The sequence below is a fragment of the Cervus elaphus genome, chromosome 8, assembly GCF_910594005.1.
Source record: "Cervus elaphus chromosome 8, mCerEla1.1, whole genome shotgun sequence".
NCBI classification, from domain to species: domain Eukaryota; kingdom Metazoa; phylum Chordata; class Mammalia; order Artiodactyla; family Cervidae; genus Cervus; species Cervus elaphus.
In genome coordinates, this window is record NC_057822.1 from 42,704,190 (window position 1) to 42,722,422 (window position 18,233).

Here is an 18,233-nt window from a genome sequence, read left to right on the forward strand (position 1 = left end):
TGACATGAGTTCTATTCCTGATCTGTGAAGATTCCACATGAAGCGGTGCAACTCAGCCTGTGTGCCACAAGACTGAAGCCCATACGCCCAGAGCCTGTGCCCCACAACAAGAGAAGCCCCTGCGATGAGAAGCCCGTGCACCACCCCGAGAAGCAGCCTCTCTCATAACAATTAGAAAAAGACTACATGAGGCAACAAAGACCCAGTACAATCAAAAATAAAATAAACAAAAATATACAGAAGAAATTCTTCTTAAGCCTTTCAAAGCCTTCAGAAAATGCACTTGATCCTGAGTTAGACATTAGAATGTTGTTTACTTGCTAAGTCACATCTGACTTTGCAACCCCATGGACTGCAGCACGCCAGGCTCCTCTATTCTTCACGATCTCCAGAGTTTGCTCAAATAATGTCATCTTATTATCACTGGAAAATATTTCATTCATAATTCTAAAATGTCTTCTATAAAGTGTGTTAACAATTTAATACTGTATATTCAGACTTGCCCAAACAGGACACATGGCCAGAGATCAAAATATTTAATACCACCAATATTTGATCCTTATAATTTGATTTGCATATATGTACCTAACTATTGTTTTTTTTTAAGCAGCACTCTGGAGAAGGAAAGGGCAACCCAGTCCAGTATTCTTGCCTGGAAAATCCCATGGACAGGGGAGCCTGGCAGGCTATAGTCCATGGGGTAGCAAGAGTCAGATACAACTTAGCAACTAAACAACGAACACAGCAACAATGGCAAATATTTACCTCTTATTTCCACCAGTACTCAACCCAACTATTTATAGCATAAAGATGAAGCAGCTTCGCCAAGGCTTCTCAGGATATTACTATCCAAAAGGGTTGGGGTTGCTCACACTTAAAAGACGTATGAGGCCTTGTTATCTCAACCTTTACATTCATTTTCATTCATCCTAAAGAAAACCTGTTTAGAAGTTCTAGTACACATTTGGAACATAATAATTCCATGATAGTTCATAAATTCTACATGTCCCTTCAAGAAAAATATTGTGGTTATTTCTGTCATCTCTTCCTAGCTTTAAAGCATCTCAAATTCCTTATGTAAGATAGAATTTATTTGATTAAAATATTTTATGGAGATATTTTCCATTCAAGTTTAAAGAGAAGTTCAATCTTCTATGTTAAAACTAAGATGAAGTTGACTATGAATCTATGATAAGAGATAATATACAGCAGATTTGGTGCTGACAACTCATTATATTTTCTTTCCACTGAGGCCAAGTAGATTTCATTCTCCATATTTTGAGTCAAATCATGATCAAATGGATGTTTAAATTTAGAGATGGGATAAATGAAACTATTGTTTAAAAAAAGCACTCTTTCAAACAGAAAAGGTCAGTAAAGCTATTTTTTTGTGTGTTTTTTTTTTTGTGGGAGGAAGTGAGTTTCACATCCTACTACTCCACCATCTTGATAACCCCCCACAAGTAGTTGGTTGGTTTTCTTTTAATTATTTATTTTTAATTTTTTGGCTGTGCTGGGTCTTCAATGTGGTGCACAGGGTTTCTCTAGTTGCAGCACGCGGGTTCCGTTGTTCCACAGTATGTAGGATCCCAGTTCCCCAACGAGGGATGGAATCCATGCCCCCTGCATTGTAAGATGGATTCTCAACCACTGGGCCACCAGGGAAGTCCCTAAAACTATTTTTAAAATGTAGTCTTTCTCGCCTTAAATAGTTATGTCTAAAATACCATGTATAAATACATATTAAATAATATTTTCCCTTTTTTTGACGGAGTCCTGTGGCATGCAGGATCTTATTTCCCTATCAGGGATCAAATTCATGCCCCTTGCAGTGGAAGAATAGATTCCTAACCACTGAACAGTCAGGTATTTCTAATAATATTTTCTATCAACATAATATAAGAGGAAAAGTATATAGGCTTATACCTTCATAACTACAGTAATAGAAAACATTGAGTGCCTCCACTGCAGCTGGCCCCCTCTGTTTATAGCCAAAAATCAGATCTATCCATTCATGAAGATGAGCAGAAACATATTCAGACTCCTAGAAAGAGAACAAATTTAATAATTAATATAGTTACCTTTGACTACAGTGTAAACATGGGTCCTTTGAAAAAGTAAGAGCATTTGAAACATTTCCACATACAAATATTATAAATAAAATAAAATTATCTCAAAATGACATTAAGTATGTATCTAACGTCTATTATAAATATTGACTATATTCTATCTAGGATAATGTAGATATCATATTTACTAATATTTATTACATACATATCTCCTAACTATTGGGCGAAGAAAATAACATATATTCTAATAGCCTAAATATGAACAACAAAAAAATTAATGATAGCTGTAGAATACATTTTCATTGTGAAACTTCTACCGCAATAGTTGTCTAGAAATTCAATTCCCTCTGTCCATGGGATTTCCCAAGCAAGAATACTGAAGTGGGTTGCCATTTCCTCCTTCAGGGGATCTTCCAGATCCAGGGATCAACCCCCAAGTCTCCTGCATCTCCTATCTTGCTGGCAGATTCCTTACCACCGAGCCATCGAGATCAAGAGCGTGGCTACAGGACAATGTACTGAGATGTCAAAGATCTGAGGTTGTGTGTCACAGACCCATTCAACTAGAACGTTGAGAACATTTTCCCATTGTAGCCTCCCCCTGAGCTCAAAGGAGATAATGGACAATCTTGTAATGTGGACTATTTTTTTGCCCAACAGAGTTGATTTATAAGAAAACCACAACATTTTAAAAGAAACTGCATTAGTTCAAACTAAGAAAGATAAAAACTGTTCAAAAAATAAGATTTTTGGCTTTCAACTTACTATGAGGAAAGAGGCAGGCAATGATACTCTTGTGCATGTGCATGTTAAGTAGCTCAATCGTGTCTGACTCTTTGTGACCCTACAGACCATAGCCCACCATGCTCATCTGTCCATGAGATTCTCCAGGCAAGAATACTGTAGTGGGTTGCCATACCCTTCTCCAGGGGATTTTCCCAACCCCGGGATCAAACTCACATTTCTTGAGTCTCCTCCGCTGGCAGATGGGTTCTTTACCACTGGCTTCCAACTTACTATGATTAGGAAAGAGGCTGGCAAAGATACTCTTGTAAAAACAACATTTTTTGTTTTAATTTTTATGGAAACGAATGACTCAGAGCAAAAACCCAAACGCCTGAGGGTGGAACAAAATGATCCATGGAAAACCAATTATCATGGAATAGCAGTGGGCTATAAAGGAACTGAGAGCGTGTCCAGGCTAGAATTCTGAACTGCTGTGAACAGTCAGAAGTTCACAGTAAGAAGTTAGGTGCCTCTGGTTTCTCTCCCTTTCGAATGTTAGTGTCTATTATAGTTCTCCTGTCCTTATTACACTACTGTTGCTACGTGGGGGATTAACTTGTATCTACTTCACAGACTTCAGAGCTAAGAGGAGACACACCGGAGTAGTTTCATGCACACATGGATTTGATGTAGATGACTAATAAGACTCTGGATTTCAGGCCTCATGGCTTTCTGCAGGGATCAGCAAAACTGCTGCTTGTGGGCCAAACCTTACTTGTATTCAGATCTGTAGATTAGTAGAAGACAGCCATATCCCATTTTCTTTTGCACTAGAATGACAGAATTTCAACACACACTAAACTTAGAGCTAACAAAAATATTTACTACCTGGTCCTTTACAAAATGTCTGCAGAACCCTGCCTTAATGAGGTAGGACTGTGGGAAGATCTTAAGAGGAAGTATGCTCATTTTACATGTGGAAGAAATGTAAACACTTCGAGGCCAAAGGGCAGCCTCTGTGTGGTGGATTAAAGATAGTTGTAATTCTTTCTCACTCCCACCATTAAGAGATGGAGTTTACTTTCTTTCCTCTGGAATCTGTACTGATCCTGTTACTATTTAACCATTAGAGAGGAAGGCATATGTGATAGTGTGACAGTTCACAGCTTAAACCAGATAGTTCACAGGAAGCATCTGAAAAGTTTCTGCCTAGTTAAAAAGTTACGGATTATCTTTCAGAGTTGTTTTACTTTTTTCCCCAATTCTTTATTCATGCATGGGGTTATTGCTTAGAAGTATTATAATCTAGAAGAGAACAGCTGACTCATTGGAAAAGACCCTGATGCTGAGAAAGGCTGAAGGCAAAAGAAGAGGGTGACAGAGGATGAGACGGACCCACTCAATGGACATCAATCTGAGCAAATTCCGGGAGATAGTGAAGACCAGGGAAGGCTGGCATGCTGCAGTCCATGGGGTCACAAAGAGTCAGACATTACTTAGTGACTGGAAAACAACAAATTATAAACTAGTCCAGAATTCTGAAGTTTGATAAACTACCTACTAACAACAAGGAATGTGCCCAGGTGTTGGCCATTTAGTTCTAGAATCTGAAACATTTCAGTTTAGATAGAAAGCTAGGTGGGCTCTGTGGGTGTGGAGGCGGAAACAGTGTCTTCAAGGTAATAACATAACAGCAATATTAAATGAACTCCTACTAGTCCTTCAACTCCAAAATGGAAATTTCGCTAAAAACTAGCAAAACATTTAAGTAGTATTTATTTAAGTAGTATTTATTTAGCTATCTTATTAAAAACTTACTGAATTCCTTCAGAGGAAAAAAAATGTTCTTATCCTTGATAGATTTGAAACAAATATGGGAACTATGATACATCAAGCTACACCAGCTTGGTGACTGAAACATATATATAACATATATATATGTTTATATGTAAACATATATATAACATATATATAACATATATATATGCCTTATATATAACATATAAGGCAGATGCCTTACAGAAGTGAATTTTTTTTTTTGCTATATATCTGAGGGACAGTACTACTATAGTCTCAGTATATCAGAAGATTCATAACTTCAAAATAAATTACTATATTATACTTTCTAAAACAGCATATAATATAGATTACAAATTAATGAAGAAAAATAATAGCTATACTTTATTCCATCATCCTCTGGAAAACACATATATCTTTTTTTTTTTTAAATTTTTTTATTAGTTGGAGGACACATATATCTTTATCTTATTAACCTGCTTAATAACTAAACATAAAAATCTTACCAGAGCTTTCCTATGTTTATAGATGAAATCTTCAGCAGACTTAGCCCATTTGGGGAGAATGACATCATTTACCAGTTCTTTGGAAACTTGTAGACGACCCAAGTTAAACTCTAAGACATAAAAAATAAATGTATCAAATCATTTTCGATTTAAATAAATCAAGTAAAACAAACAAAAAGGTATATTCCTTAGCAAAACTAAGTTTTTTCTTCATTTATTAAGAGTAAAAGATGAGAATCAAGTTTTTATAAAATTTGACTTAAAAAATCAATTAAAACTTTTTAATTTTATATTCAGGTACAGTTGATCAACAATGGTGTGTTAGCTTCAGGTACAGAGCAAAGTGACTCAGCCATGCCTAGACATGTATCTATTCTTTTTCAAATTCTTTCCTGATTTAGGTTATTACAGAGCATTGAGCACACTTCTCTGTGCTACATAGCAGGTCCTTACTGTTTATCTATTTTAAATATAGCAGAATGTACATGTCAATCTCAAACTCACAATCTATTCCACTTATTAAGTTCCCTTCTTGATATAAATTTATTGAACAGGTAAAAATAACTCATCTATTAGAATGCATTTGAACAGTTGATCAAAAAAGTAAATGAAAATAAGATAGTTTAAAATGAGTTATTAGAAAAAAAGACTACAATTAGTTATTAGAAGATAAGTCAAATTAATAGTTTATTTTTTGCTGAGAAAAGTGAGAAAAATTATAATTATGACCAAAATCTTAACCTGAACAAAAATGCATTTCTTCATATATTAAAAAGAATTAACACAGTTCTTCTAATGGTTAATTTACAAAATCCAGTGACTTAAAGTTTTTGGGTGTAACATGCCTTAAACTCACTCAAGTTTACCTTATGGAAGGACAATATATTTCTACAACACTATTTTAAATAGTTACTGACATAATAAACATTTGCTCATACTAGTTATGATAGAAGACAGTATTTTGACATAACTGTCCCAAAGATAAGATTTTCTTGTTCATACGTACAGAAAGGGAAAAGTGTTAACACAAAAGTCCTTCATTAAAGAAGTTATCTAAAAACATCAGTGTGTCCTTAAAGCTGGAGAGAAGTTTAAATGTCATAAAATATCACGATGCAGGGTCTGTGGCCTTAACTCAGCTACTATATAGCAGATACTGACAGCCATCCTTCCTTATCTAATAGCAAAAACTTTATTTTATTCAAGTGTGCATCCTGCCCTATATTTCATGCTTGTTGCAGGTGACTGGCACAGGGGTTGGTACATGACCCAGCTCTGGACAGTGAAGGGAGATCATGAGAAAGGGTTTTTCATTCTTAAGAAACAACACAAAGAATTAAAAGTTTCAATTCTTTCTAAGACAATGTTGCATCTGCTTATGATGTCTAGAATTTTTTAGTCATAACAGTAACTGGCCAAGAACAAACCTAAAACACTCAGAACAGCAGAGTGAAAAAATACAGGAGGAACTTGACTCTGAGGATGCTGTTAAGTTACCATATTTCAGGATTTTTATTATCGAAAATAAATACTAACATTTTCTTCCTCATACAATTTTGAGTGGCTTTTATTAATATTTGTTGTCATTCTAATGAATATACTTTGTTTTCTCCCACCCAGCTCATTTTGAATAAATTGGCAATGGATAATTAGAAATGGAGGCCACCAGGGTACTAGTAACAGAGAGCAGCTAGCTCTGGCTCTGGTGAATGTCAGAAATTGTCAAGCTAAGCAGACCTTGAATTCTGGGTCCAAATTAATCTGCTCATCCCTTCCATCCTGGATACCCTGCCCTAGAAGATCCAGTCCTCTGGTTGACTAGGGTCAGATCTGTCAACAGTTTCACTCAGTTTTCTGAAGGTGACCAAATGGAACTGCCTTACTCTGAGAATCAGATGCCTAGGATCCAACAGCGGGTCCTAGAGCACACGATCAAAGGTCATGACATGGCAAATAATTCTACTGAGCAAGCAATGGGTCAAACATTAACATTAAATGGTAGGGGAGGAAAAGGAAGTTGTTAACAGCCCTTGACCCTGGAATTTTCCTAAAGAACACAAATCGGAACAATCTTGCCATTTTCTTATTTGTACTTAAATCTAAAACTAAGTCATCGAAAATGTATTTGGATATTCTTAAAGACCATATTTCCTTCTATGATTCTTTTCTTCAAAAATATCACATGATACGTATAGCTGATTCACTCTGCTGTACAGTAGAAACAACCACAACTATACTCCAATAAAAATTAATTCAAAACAATAACAAAATAACAAAATGGTTTTTCAAATATTGTGGAAACTTAAACTCAGTCATTACTTTCAAACTGCCTCCTGTTTTCTATTCTAAAAAGAGTCAGCAAACTTCTACAGAGAGACAAAGAATAAGTATTTTTGGCTTTGTGAACCTATGGCCTCTGCTGCAACTGGTCAAATCTGCCATTACACTGTGAAAGCAGCCACAGCTTATGTAAATGTATTGGCCAGTTGTATTCCAAAAAACCTTATTGACAAATACTAGTTTGCTCACAGATTTGGCCCATGAATCTATAGTTCACAGACCCCTGATATAAACCTTCATCTTATCTAACTCAAACACTTTAACTCATGCAGCTGGATGGCTAAAATAGCTTGCAGCCATGTTTTGCTTCACTGGTAAACACTGTACTCGGATAAATTCCCTTACTAATTCAAATTTCACTCATTTATCTTATTCACTGTAGCATTTCTGTAGAAGGTAAGACTAGTACCTGGATATTAAGTTAAGCTTTGTCACTGAGTAATACAAACACAGAATAAATAATCTATAGGTCATCACAAAAAATGTCCTAAAAGATATTTTTCAAGATCCTCCATAAGGACCTATTCAATCCAGTTTTTAAACTATTTCTTACGATTTTGATTTTCCAAAAACTCTGGGAAATAGAAGAATTCGGGAATAAGTTCCTTCACATCGTATGGATTGTCCATGAGAGCCTGCCAGGTAGCAGGGATGGAATGGAACTGTCGATCGGCACAGTCGAACCTACATGTGGAGACGGGAAGGGAGCAGTGAGTCCTGACTGAGCAACAACAGGCTAAAACAAAATTACACTTTCTTCAGGGTGCCTCATGTTCAGTTTCTCTTTATTGACCCTTTCTCTTTAATATCTAAAAACAAAATATGCTCTCCTTATGAGAATCTTTCTTATTTTGTTGTCAGGAACTACATACTATAATTTTAATCACTAGTGTCATCTTAGATGAAAATGGCATAATTCTGCTGAGTAAAATTTATTATACAGTGTAAATAAATATTATTTGGATATTTCAAAATTACAGAGTTTAAATATCACTAAGTATTATAGTATTTATGACATAGTTAACAGATCTATAGGAATGCTGCTGATTAATCTATGATACAAAATATCTTTACAAACTCTTTGGCTAAAAAGTAGATGGTGAGTTAGGGAAATAATTCTGTAGCTAAAGCTTTTATATTTTACTTCCATATACTATTATCTTATTTTAACTTTACTTTCAAGTTCCATCATGAGCCTACAGTAGTTGAAAGAAGCTCAAGTGGTCACGCTGCAGTTTTTACTATGTTTTAGCTAATCACAAACAGCATAAACCCCTTCTGTTTCATCTCCTTTGATGTTCTTTTCCCAGTTTTATCCCATAAATGATGTCTTCCAAGTGACAACTGATGACTAATATGACTCTTCTTGTGTCTAGCAATCTTGTTTTGAAGCAGAGCTGAACTTAGCAGAACTCTAAATTTAACCATGGTCAATGATTGGGTCATCAATAAAGTCTAAGAATGATATATTCAAATTCAATGAGAGGTACAGAAAGGGCAGAATCTTTTCGTTTGGGTTGGGGGAGAACAGCTTAACCGATATATAATTAACACATATGTAATTCACTCTAAGGGAACAATTCAGTAGCTTTCAGTATATTCAGAGCTGTGCAGCCATTACAACAAACAATTTTAGAACATTTCATCACTCCAAAAGGAAATCCTGTATCTAACAGCAGTCACTCTCCATTCACCCTCCCTCCAGCCCCGGGGCAATTACGGATCTATTTTCTGTCTCCAAGGATTTGTTTTTTTTTAGACACATTATGTAAATCATATATAACATATGGTATCTTGTGCCTGGCTTATGTCATTCAACATACTACTGCTTTCAAGTTTCATGTTGTAGCATATATCAATCTTTCATTCCTTCTCTTAACTCATAGCTAAACAATATTCCACACCATGGGTATACCACATTTCATTTATTCCTTTACCAGTTCATGGGCATTTGGGTTATTTAAATATTTGGACTATTACAAACAAAGCAGTTAAGGCTACTTGTGTGCAAGTGTTTGCATAAACATATGTGTTCAATAATCTTGGGTCTATACCTAGGACTGGAATTGCTGGGTCATGGGTAATACTATGTTTAATGTTTTGAAGAACTGCCAGAGTGTTTTCCACAGAGGCTGCATCATCTTAAATTTCCACTGGCAGTACATAATTGTTCCAATTTTTCAACATGCTCATCAACAGTAGGTATTATCTATCTTTTTATTACAGCCATCCTCGTGAGTGTAAGGAGGTATCTCAGTTTGGTTTTGATTTGAATTTCCCTGATAACCAATGTTGGTCAAGTTTTCATGTGTTTATTAGATATCTGTAATCTTCTTTGGAGAAATGTCCATTTAGATCTTTTGCTAGTTTTTAATTGAGTCATTTGTCTTTTTACTGTTGCATTGTAAGGATTTTTTTATATATTCTAGATACAAGTCCTTTATCAGATCTATAATTTGCAAATATTTTCTCCAACTGAACTGGTTGTCTTTTTGCTCTCTTGATGTCCTCTGAAGCACAAGCAGAATCTATTGTGAAGCCTTATTTAAAAAATCATTTAAAAGCTGTAAAATCATAAAATAAATAAATAAATAAAAGCTATAAAATCACTAAAACCTGAAGAGATCCAGGTTTACTTTCCCAGAAGAAAAATTACCTGATTTCATGGCAAACATAACATTTGGAGATATGTCGTGATCTAAGCCTCTCCTTGAAAGACAAGGCTCAGTGAACTAAAGACAGGAATAAGGAACCCAGGCTAATTTTGAGAGATAAACATTACATGGAAAGAGAGCAGAACAGGCAATGTTTACATAGTTTCTGAGTGGTCAGAAAAGGCAAAAGGATAATGTTAAAGAATAAGGCAACAAGGAGACAAAATGAGAGTAGCAGAGAGGCACCTGAAGGATAGGCTGGGGAATGGCGGATTCTTGAAGACGTTTCTTTCTTTAGGATAGATAAGAAAACGTGAATCTTGGGTAAGGTATAATATAGACAGGTGATATAATAATACAGTGACATCGCAGACCTGTTTGAGGTGCTACTAATAATGTAAGGGCCCTCATTGCTCTCTATTTCCATTCCTATTGATCAATATTTTTAGGAGGACTACAGAGGCACTGGTTAGACATCTCTGGTAGATATTTTGGATCAAGGTCTAAACCAGTTCTAAGTCAGAATCTCTGGTAGACTCCTAAACCCAGTTGAAAATAACAAAAGTACACTGGTTAACAGTAAAGAGGAAGCCGTCTTAAAAGTCATTTGTGTAAGTCAGTTTGAGTGACCTGTTCTCAAACTAGTTTGGCTACTTTTATCTAGGGGCTATTATATGAATCAAAACCTAAAAAGAGGAGAATAAAAAAGGTAAGGTCCTGTTATAATAGTATATGAAAGTGAAAATGTTAGTCGCTTAATTGTGCTTGACTTTCTGCGATCCCATGAACTGTAGCCCACCAGGCTCCTCTGTCCATGGAATTCTCCAGGCAAGAACACTGGAGTGGGTAGCCATTCCCTTCTCCAGGGGATCTTCCTGGCCCAGGGATTGAACCCAGATCTCCTGCATTGTAGACAGATTCTTTACCATCTGAGCCACCAGGGAACCCTATAACAGTATATGACATGAAGGCAAAGAGTTTTCAACACTATCATATAGTCTTAAGAAAACAGCTTATTTACCCGAAACATACCTTCCACTCTGAAGCTGGATGTGGAGGGTGGTGAATGGTTCTGTACGAATAAGATAGTGCATAACTCCAGCAGAATTTGAATAGTGAGTACCATAATGAAATTTATCAATAGTTCCCATAGGATCCTCAAAATTTTCATATCTAAAAACAGAAACTAAAGTTTTATAATCACAATAGCAAAATTAATTTAGGACAGATGCTTGTATTGTAATCCTGAAAACAGTTTATTAAGAGGCTATGTATTCATATCACCACATCACATTAATAAGTGAAAAAAATTACTAATACTTTCTGAACAATAAAGTAGCACTAATAGTGGAGTTTGGAATACTTCTGTATTATGCAATAATTATTTTCACTACAGATAGATTAGCAATCACAGAGAACCAAAAATAAAGAAATTTAAAATCAATTACAATTGTACTTCCCAGAGATAATAAACAATAACATTCTGGCAAACATTTTTCAATTATGAATTAATATATATTTTAATATAAAATACATTTTAATATAAAACTGTTATACCTAGTATATTGTTCACAACTTATTTTCTAATCTAACAATTTTCTATTAACATCTTACAAAATATGTAAGTGACTCACTTTGCTACACAGCAGAAACTAACACCTTGTAAATAACTACACTCCAATAAAAAATTTTTACAAAATCTTAGAATATATAACAATTTATTTATTTACAGATAGTTAGGTTGTTTCTATTTCTCTGCTATTGTAAGAATGTGATAATTAGACATCATAGTATGGCCAAGGTAATAGAAAAAAATATAGAGGGTCAGTCAAGAATTGTTAAAATGAATGTCTAATAATTCACATGTAGAAGGAAATAGATGTGTACAGCACAAGGAACTCTACTCAATATTCTGTGATAAACTATATGAGAAAAAATCTGAATAAGAATGAATATATGTGTGTATTACTGAATCACGTTGTTGTACACCTGAAACTAACACAACACTGCAAATCAACTATACTCCAATAAAATTTTAAGAAAAAGCAGACAGTGGAATAGAAAGAAGGCCTAAGTCAGATTACTAGCAAAGGGCATTATACATAATAACTCTTCAAGCACTATCACTAATATTGTAATTGCTCTGAATGGTGACATCTGAGTTAGTGGGCATAAAATCTAAATTAGAATGAACAGTTTTTTGGAAGCATACACATTAAAATTTTAAACCAAAATACTAATCAATTTGTCAAGCTAAGGTCAATTTCCTTTTTACATAGAAATCATTAATACTCAGGAAAATAAAGAGAGTTTTTAGGCCAAAGTCATTTGTACCTATGCAGGAAAATATATTATTGAAGCATAAACTGTATCTTCCATTATCGACAAAATAAGGTGACCTATATGAAACGTATTTCCTATGGAACAGTGTTAGTAGTTTGACTAATAGCAGTGAGGTAACATACACACAGCAGAATTCCATTAGTAAATCAAATACTAAACTGCAAAAAGGTCTTACGGAAGACTTGCAAATAAAAAGGAAAAAAAAGTAATGTACTATCAACTCTCAAAAAAATCTACAACTAAGTTTTTATTTGCAAAAACTTTGTCTTTATTACTGGAAGTTATCCATAAGTTCACATGGAGAAAAAGGAAAATTAAAATTATTCTTTTACTTGTCAGCCACTTGCTTTGAATAAAAAAAAAAAATTATGAGACATTTACAGGATGGATCATAAATATATATAACTATAAATATTTTCTTTCCTTTCAAATGTTACTTTCTAAATTTGCTTACATTTCACTGTTCTTTATTCACATTATTCCTGAAAAGATTAGTATTATTAATTTGGTATCTACTAAAATAGTACATCAGAGGTAAATGCTGGCTTAGCAAGTTATTAAGTCTAAAATACCCAGGGATGAAGAATTCCACCCTTGCGCACACACTTTTTATCTTTTAACTGGATGGATAATTGTTTTGCAATGCTGTTTTAGCTTCTGCTGTAGGACACGGTGAATCAGCTATGCGCACACACGTGCCCTCTCTGCTGAGCCTCTCTCCCCTCTCCCCCCATCCCACCGCCCCACGCCATCACAGCAGAGCTGAGCTCCCGGTGCACCAGAGCAGCTTCCCACCGGCTGTCTATGCTACACAAGCTTCTGCTTACATGTCAGCGCTACTCTCGCAATAATCCCACACTCTGCCAGCCCAACCCCCCGCGGTGTCCACATGTCGGTTCTCTCTGTCTGCATCTCTATTCCGTCCCTGTGAACAGGCTCATCTGTACCATCTTTCTAGATATTTCATACATATGCATTAATACATGATATTTGTTTTTCTTTTTATGACTTCACTCTCTTATTACAAGGAGAAAAGAAATTCTAAACAACATTAATTTAAATTTGGTAATGAAGGGACACAGACTATAGTTAAGATATTTGAAAGACAACTGACAACATTTTCAAGAAAACTTAGGGAAGGAATTATCAGACTCTAATTAGCAAAAGTAGTTGTGCATTTTTTAAAAAGTAACACTTGGTTAGCCATAGGAGAAATTAATACAAATTCAAACTGCTATGGGTATATCTATCAAAGCAGATGAAAGGCACTTACTTTTCTCTCATGGCTTTGGCATTTTTATCATTAACTACCCCAATTGGTTTGGATAGATCTCGAAATACAGATGGGTTATTAAGATCCAACTCTTCTGAAGTATAATCTTGTAAAATCCAGGGGAACTAAAAGAGCCACAATTTACAATTTAGACATTCTTTCCACGGGAAGCTACCAGCTCCATAACTAATATCACTTTTCTAAAGACAAAAAGGGACAGTGTTTACTTTTTCCCTGTTGCAAATGTTTATTCATCTTTAGCTCAATAACCAGAAGCATTATCTCCTGTAATTCCACTGAAATATTCTAAATGAAATGAAAGAAAAAAGGCTTTCATTTTCAAAATGCCCTTCATACTTATATACTTCTTGACAATAGCAGGGTAAGAAATAAATAGAAAGGCAAAAATAGTTTTTACATCTTTTCAAAAATAAAAACTAGATATAAGCCACTTATATTTTTGTATATAATAAAATTGAAAGGTAAGTGTATATTTACAGGATTTTTATAAAACTCACCACAGGATACTGTGCAAGGTCATTATAGGTTCGTCCTGCCATTGTATTTAACTGAATGAGGTAGTCAAAATTTGATATCTCTCTGTTTACCCATTTCTAGATAGCACAGAAAAAAATCAAAATTAGTCTACATCTCTTAGAAATCAATAACTATTACTGACAGTACTGAAATAATCTTGCATCCATTATCTCTATCCTCTTTCTGGTAAAAGGGGTTACGTTTTTTAAAAAAGATTTAACAGGGAGAAAAATCAACATACTTCTCCTAAAGTTCACTTCCTTTTAAAAACTGGTCTTTAGAAAAGGAAAAGAAAGTCCTCACACTGCAGTCTAAAAGATCTCCTATAATAATTAAGTCTTTTCTTTAGTTAAAAAATATTTTATTTTAATATAAAAATGTTTAATTCTAGAAGGACTGCCAAAATTTTAAATTTTTGCCATTAACTGAAATCTTCATAAGTATAAATATTAAAATATCAGTATCTCAGTGTACTTAAATGATCTACAAATTTTAAATAACATTATTTTATCTCTGCTCAGAAAAATTCCTTTATACAGTGAAGGTAGGTGGGATTTTGCTGTAACAGATATAAAAACTTTCTAAAGAAAGACATAATTGTTATTTTTTTAATCACCTTGTTAAATCTAGCCTACTAGTTACTCTACACAGTGTGAGTATGCTCAAGCATTTATTTTGAAGACAGATTAACATACACCTTTAAGTTTACTGTGTGCCTCAAGCAAAAGACATGTAGAAATGGTGAGAAATGAATCTATCTATACAGAAAGCCCATTAATAGTTAACTTATGTGCCAAATTGAGGAATCAGTACTTTAATGAATAAAAGTTTATACCACAGAAAGCAGGGAATGTACTTTTAAATAAAGCTTATTCCATAAACAATAGGAAGGAATTGCTGATGGCTTTTGAACAAGAGCAACGTTTAAAGATTAAGATGAACACATATGTAGGAGGAAGAGGAGAGCCAGGAAGCAGAGAACCTAACTAGGAGACTACTACCACCACCAGAGAGCAAAAAACAAAAGGCTTTCCTTGGCTTCTGACAATGCAAATTCAAAAGATGTTGGGATTATATGAGGATAAAATGCGTGGAAGCATTAGTTAGCTTTGGCAGACAGAAGGATTGGAGAAAATTTTTTCTGCCTGTATTCCAAGGTGCCTTGTATTTTCTCATTTTTTCTTGTGCATGGATTATTTTTATCATTAAGAAAAGTCCCACATTATTTTTTTTAAAATAGTTATAATGAAACTATAATTATAGTGGAACATTATAATGAAAGAAGAAGTTATAAGATATGCCCATGAACTGAACGATATGGGAGCTGGAGGACAGGGCACTCTTATGTGTGAGGGAAAGAGAAAGATTCAAAGACAATTCAAAAGATCACCCGAATGGAAGAACAGCAGTTGCATAATCAAAATAAAATAGTCAGAAGGAAGATTTACTTCTAGGCAAAAGTCTAAGATATAAAATTAACACCAAACAGTGACTTAAAATTTCCTACCTGTGTCAGTCCTGATGCTTTGAATAACTCCTGTGGTGATCTGGTTCCATAGCTATTTGGAGAATGAAGTGACAACAGTCTGCTATATACTTTGTTCCTAACCTATTAAAAAAATAACACTTTACAGGTTAAAATAGATTATGACAAAACAGGATTATGGCTTTATTAACAGATTTACTGAGATATAATTCACATACCATAAATTCACCCTTTTAAAGTATACAGTTCAGTGGAGTTTTTCTCTTTTTAAAAAAAAATATTCACAGAGTTATACAAGTATTCACATTATTTTTTTTTTAATTTTTAAATTAAAAAAAAATTTTTGCCTTTATTTTTTTTTTTCATTTCTTTATATTAGTTGGAGGCTAATTACTTTACAATATTGTAGTGGTTTTTGCCATACATTGATATGAATCAGCCATGGATTTACATGTGTTTCCCACCCTGAACCCCTCTTCCACCTCCCTCCCCATCTCATCACTCCGGGTCATACTAGTCACATTATCTAACTCTGGGATATTTACGTTAGCCTCAAAAGAAACTACATACTTATGAGCCATCACTCCTCAATTTCCCTTTCATCCTCTGACAACCACTAAACTTTCTGTCACTATGGATTTGCCTAATCTGAACATTCCACTTAAACAGAAGATTATAGTTTTAACTTCTTTATTTTACTAGGCTTAACAAACATGACACACATTTTTTTTAGAATGTTACAGTGTATAAATAGAGTAATCGTTACACATTTTATCAGAAAACTAGCTCACTTCCAGTTCAAATCTAGTTCTGTCATTAACTAATCATCTGGACAAATCAATTAATTTACTGAGTCTCATCTGTGTATTCAATATAATAATCTCTACCCTTTACAGTTTTGTGGATTATTCAGGGCTAGGCAAGTGTAAAGAAATAAAATTAATCTTTGAACTTCAGCTTCTTCATCTATAAAAAAAGAATGGAATTTTCCATATCTAATCTGAAGATTGTTATGAAGATTGGGTACCACATATAAATGTGCTTTAAAGACTATATACAAGAGACTTCCCTGGTGGTCCAGTGGCTAAGACGCCAAGCTCCCAGTGTAGGGGGCTTGGATTCAATCCCCGGTAAGGGAACAAGATTCCACATGCCACAGCTAAGAGTTCACATGCTGCAACTCTAAGATCTGGTGCAGCCAAATATAATAAATTAAAAAAAAAAAACAAAACTACATACAAATAGGAGTGTGCTTAGTTTAATTACATAAAATAGCTTTCTAAAAAACACCTACATTGTATTTTCCTATGGATGAAAATTTATTTTTAATAGTGAAAAATTCCCCTTTTGTAAAAATAGAAAAATGTTTCTCAAAGGTCTGAATCAAATTATTTATAAATATACATGGATCTCATTTATAAATATACCTGGATCTCAAATGAATAGAAATGAATAGAAACTTATTGACTCTGCTAATCCAGGTCCTTGGAAGAAAAGTTATTGACTCTGCTAATCGCATGCTCCTTGGAAGAAAAGTTATCACAAACCTAGACAGCATATTAAAAAGTAGAGACATTACTTTGCCAACAAAGGTCCATCTAGTCAAAGCTATGGTTTTTCCAGTAGTCATGTATGGATGTGAGAATTGGACTATAAAGAAAGCTGAGCGCCAAAGAATTGATGCTCTTGAACTGTGGTGTTGGAGAAGACTCTTAAGAGTCCCGTGGATTGCAAGGAGATCCAACCAGTCAATCCTAAAGGAAACTGGTCCTGAATATTCATTGGAAGGATTGATGCTGAAGCTGAAACTCCAATACTTTGACTACCTGATGTGAAGAACTGACTCATTGGAAAAGACCCTGATGCTGGGAAAAAATGAAGGCAGGAGGAGAAGGGGACGACAGAGGATGAGATGGTTGGATGGCATCACCGACTCAATGGACATGAGTTTGAATAAACTCCGGAAGTTGGTGATAGACAGGGAGGACTGGCGTGCTGCAGTCCATGGGGTTGCATAGAGTCAGACACGACTGAGCGATTGAACTGAACGAACTGAATCCAAGTAATCTGAGAAGCAAATGCTAACACAGAACTGAACATGGAGGATTTTATTAGGAGAGATACCAGAGGGAGAAAATGGAGAGAAAGCTAGGCAAGGTAAAAGAAAGCTCTCAAACTGTGATGCAAGTCTGGCCTCAAGTATATGTCAAAGGGAAGGAAGGCTGAGAGCGAGTAATGTGTCAGAGGTTATAGTGCTAGTGGTGGAATGGTTTTGGGTCCAGGGAACCTGAATTTAGTGGCAATCTCTTAACTGCTTATACTATTTAAGAATTTACGCTATTCCTAGAACTACATGCTCCATTATTTTTTTTTCTGATTACTCCATTATTGTTGAATTCAACCCAAATTAATTTCATAAATCCAATTACATCATATATATACCATATTATTTCACAATTGGATACTGTAAGACATCTATTTGCTGACATTCAAAACTCTACT

The 18,233-nt window shown here is 34.7% G+C and overlaps 1 protein-coding gene across 9 annotated transcripts in view; it reads right to left on the reverse strand.

Moving 5' to 3' along the window:
• NBEAL1 (neurobeachin like 1) overlaps positions 1-18,233 on the reverse strand; it is a 151,048-nt gene that overhangs the window by 23,296 nt on the left and 109,519 nt on the right. For all 9 annotated transcript variants that reach the window (XM_043910343.1, XM_043910340.1, XM_043910344.1 and 6 more), the window contains 7 exons: positions 15,753-15,854; positions 14,227-14,322; positions 13,709-13,833; positions 11,125-11,265; positions 7,992-8,122; positions 5,099-5,208; positions 1,927-2,044 (listed from right to left, as the gene is read on the reverse strand). In XM_043910343.1, coding sequence (XP_043766278.1) covers positions 1,927-2,044; positions 5,099-5,208; positions 7,992-8,122; positions 11,125-11,265; positions 13,709-13,833; positions 14,227-14,322; positions 15,753-15,854 — 823 coding nt within the window. The remainder of the gene's footprint in view (positions 1-1,926; positions 2,045-5,098; positions 5,209-7,991; positions 8,123-11,124; positions 11,266-13,708; positions 13,834-14,226; positions 14,323-15,752; positions 15,855-18,233) is intronic.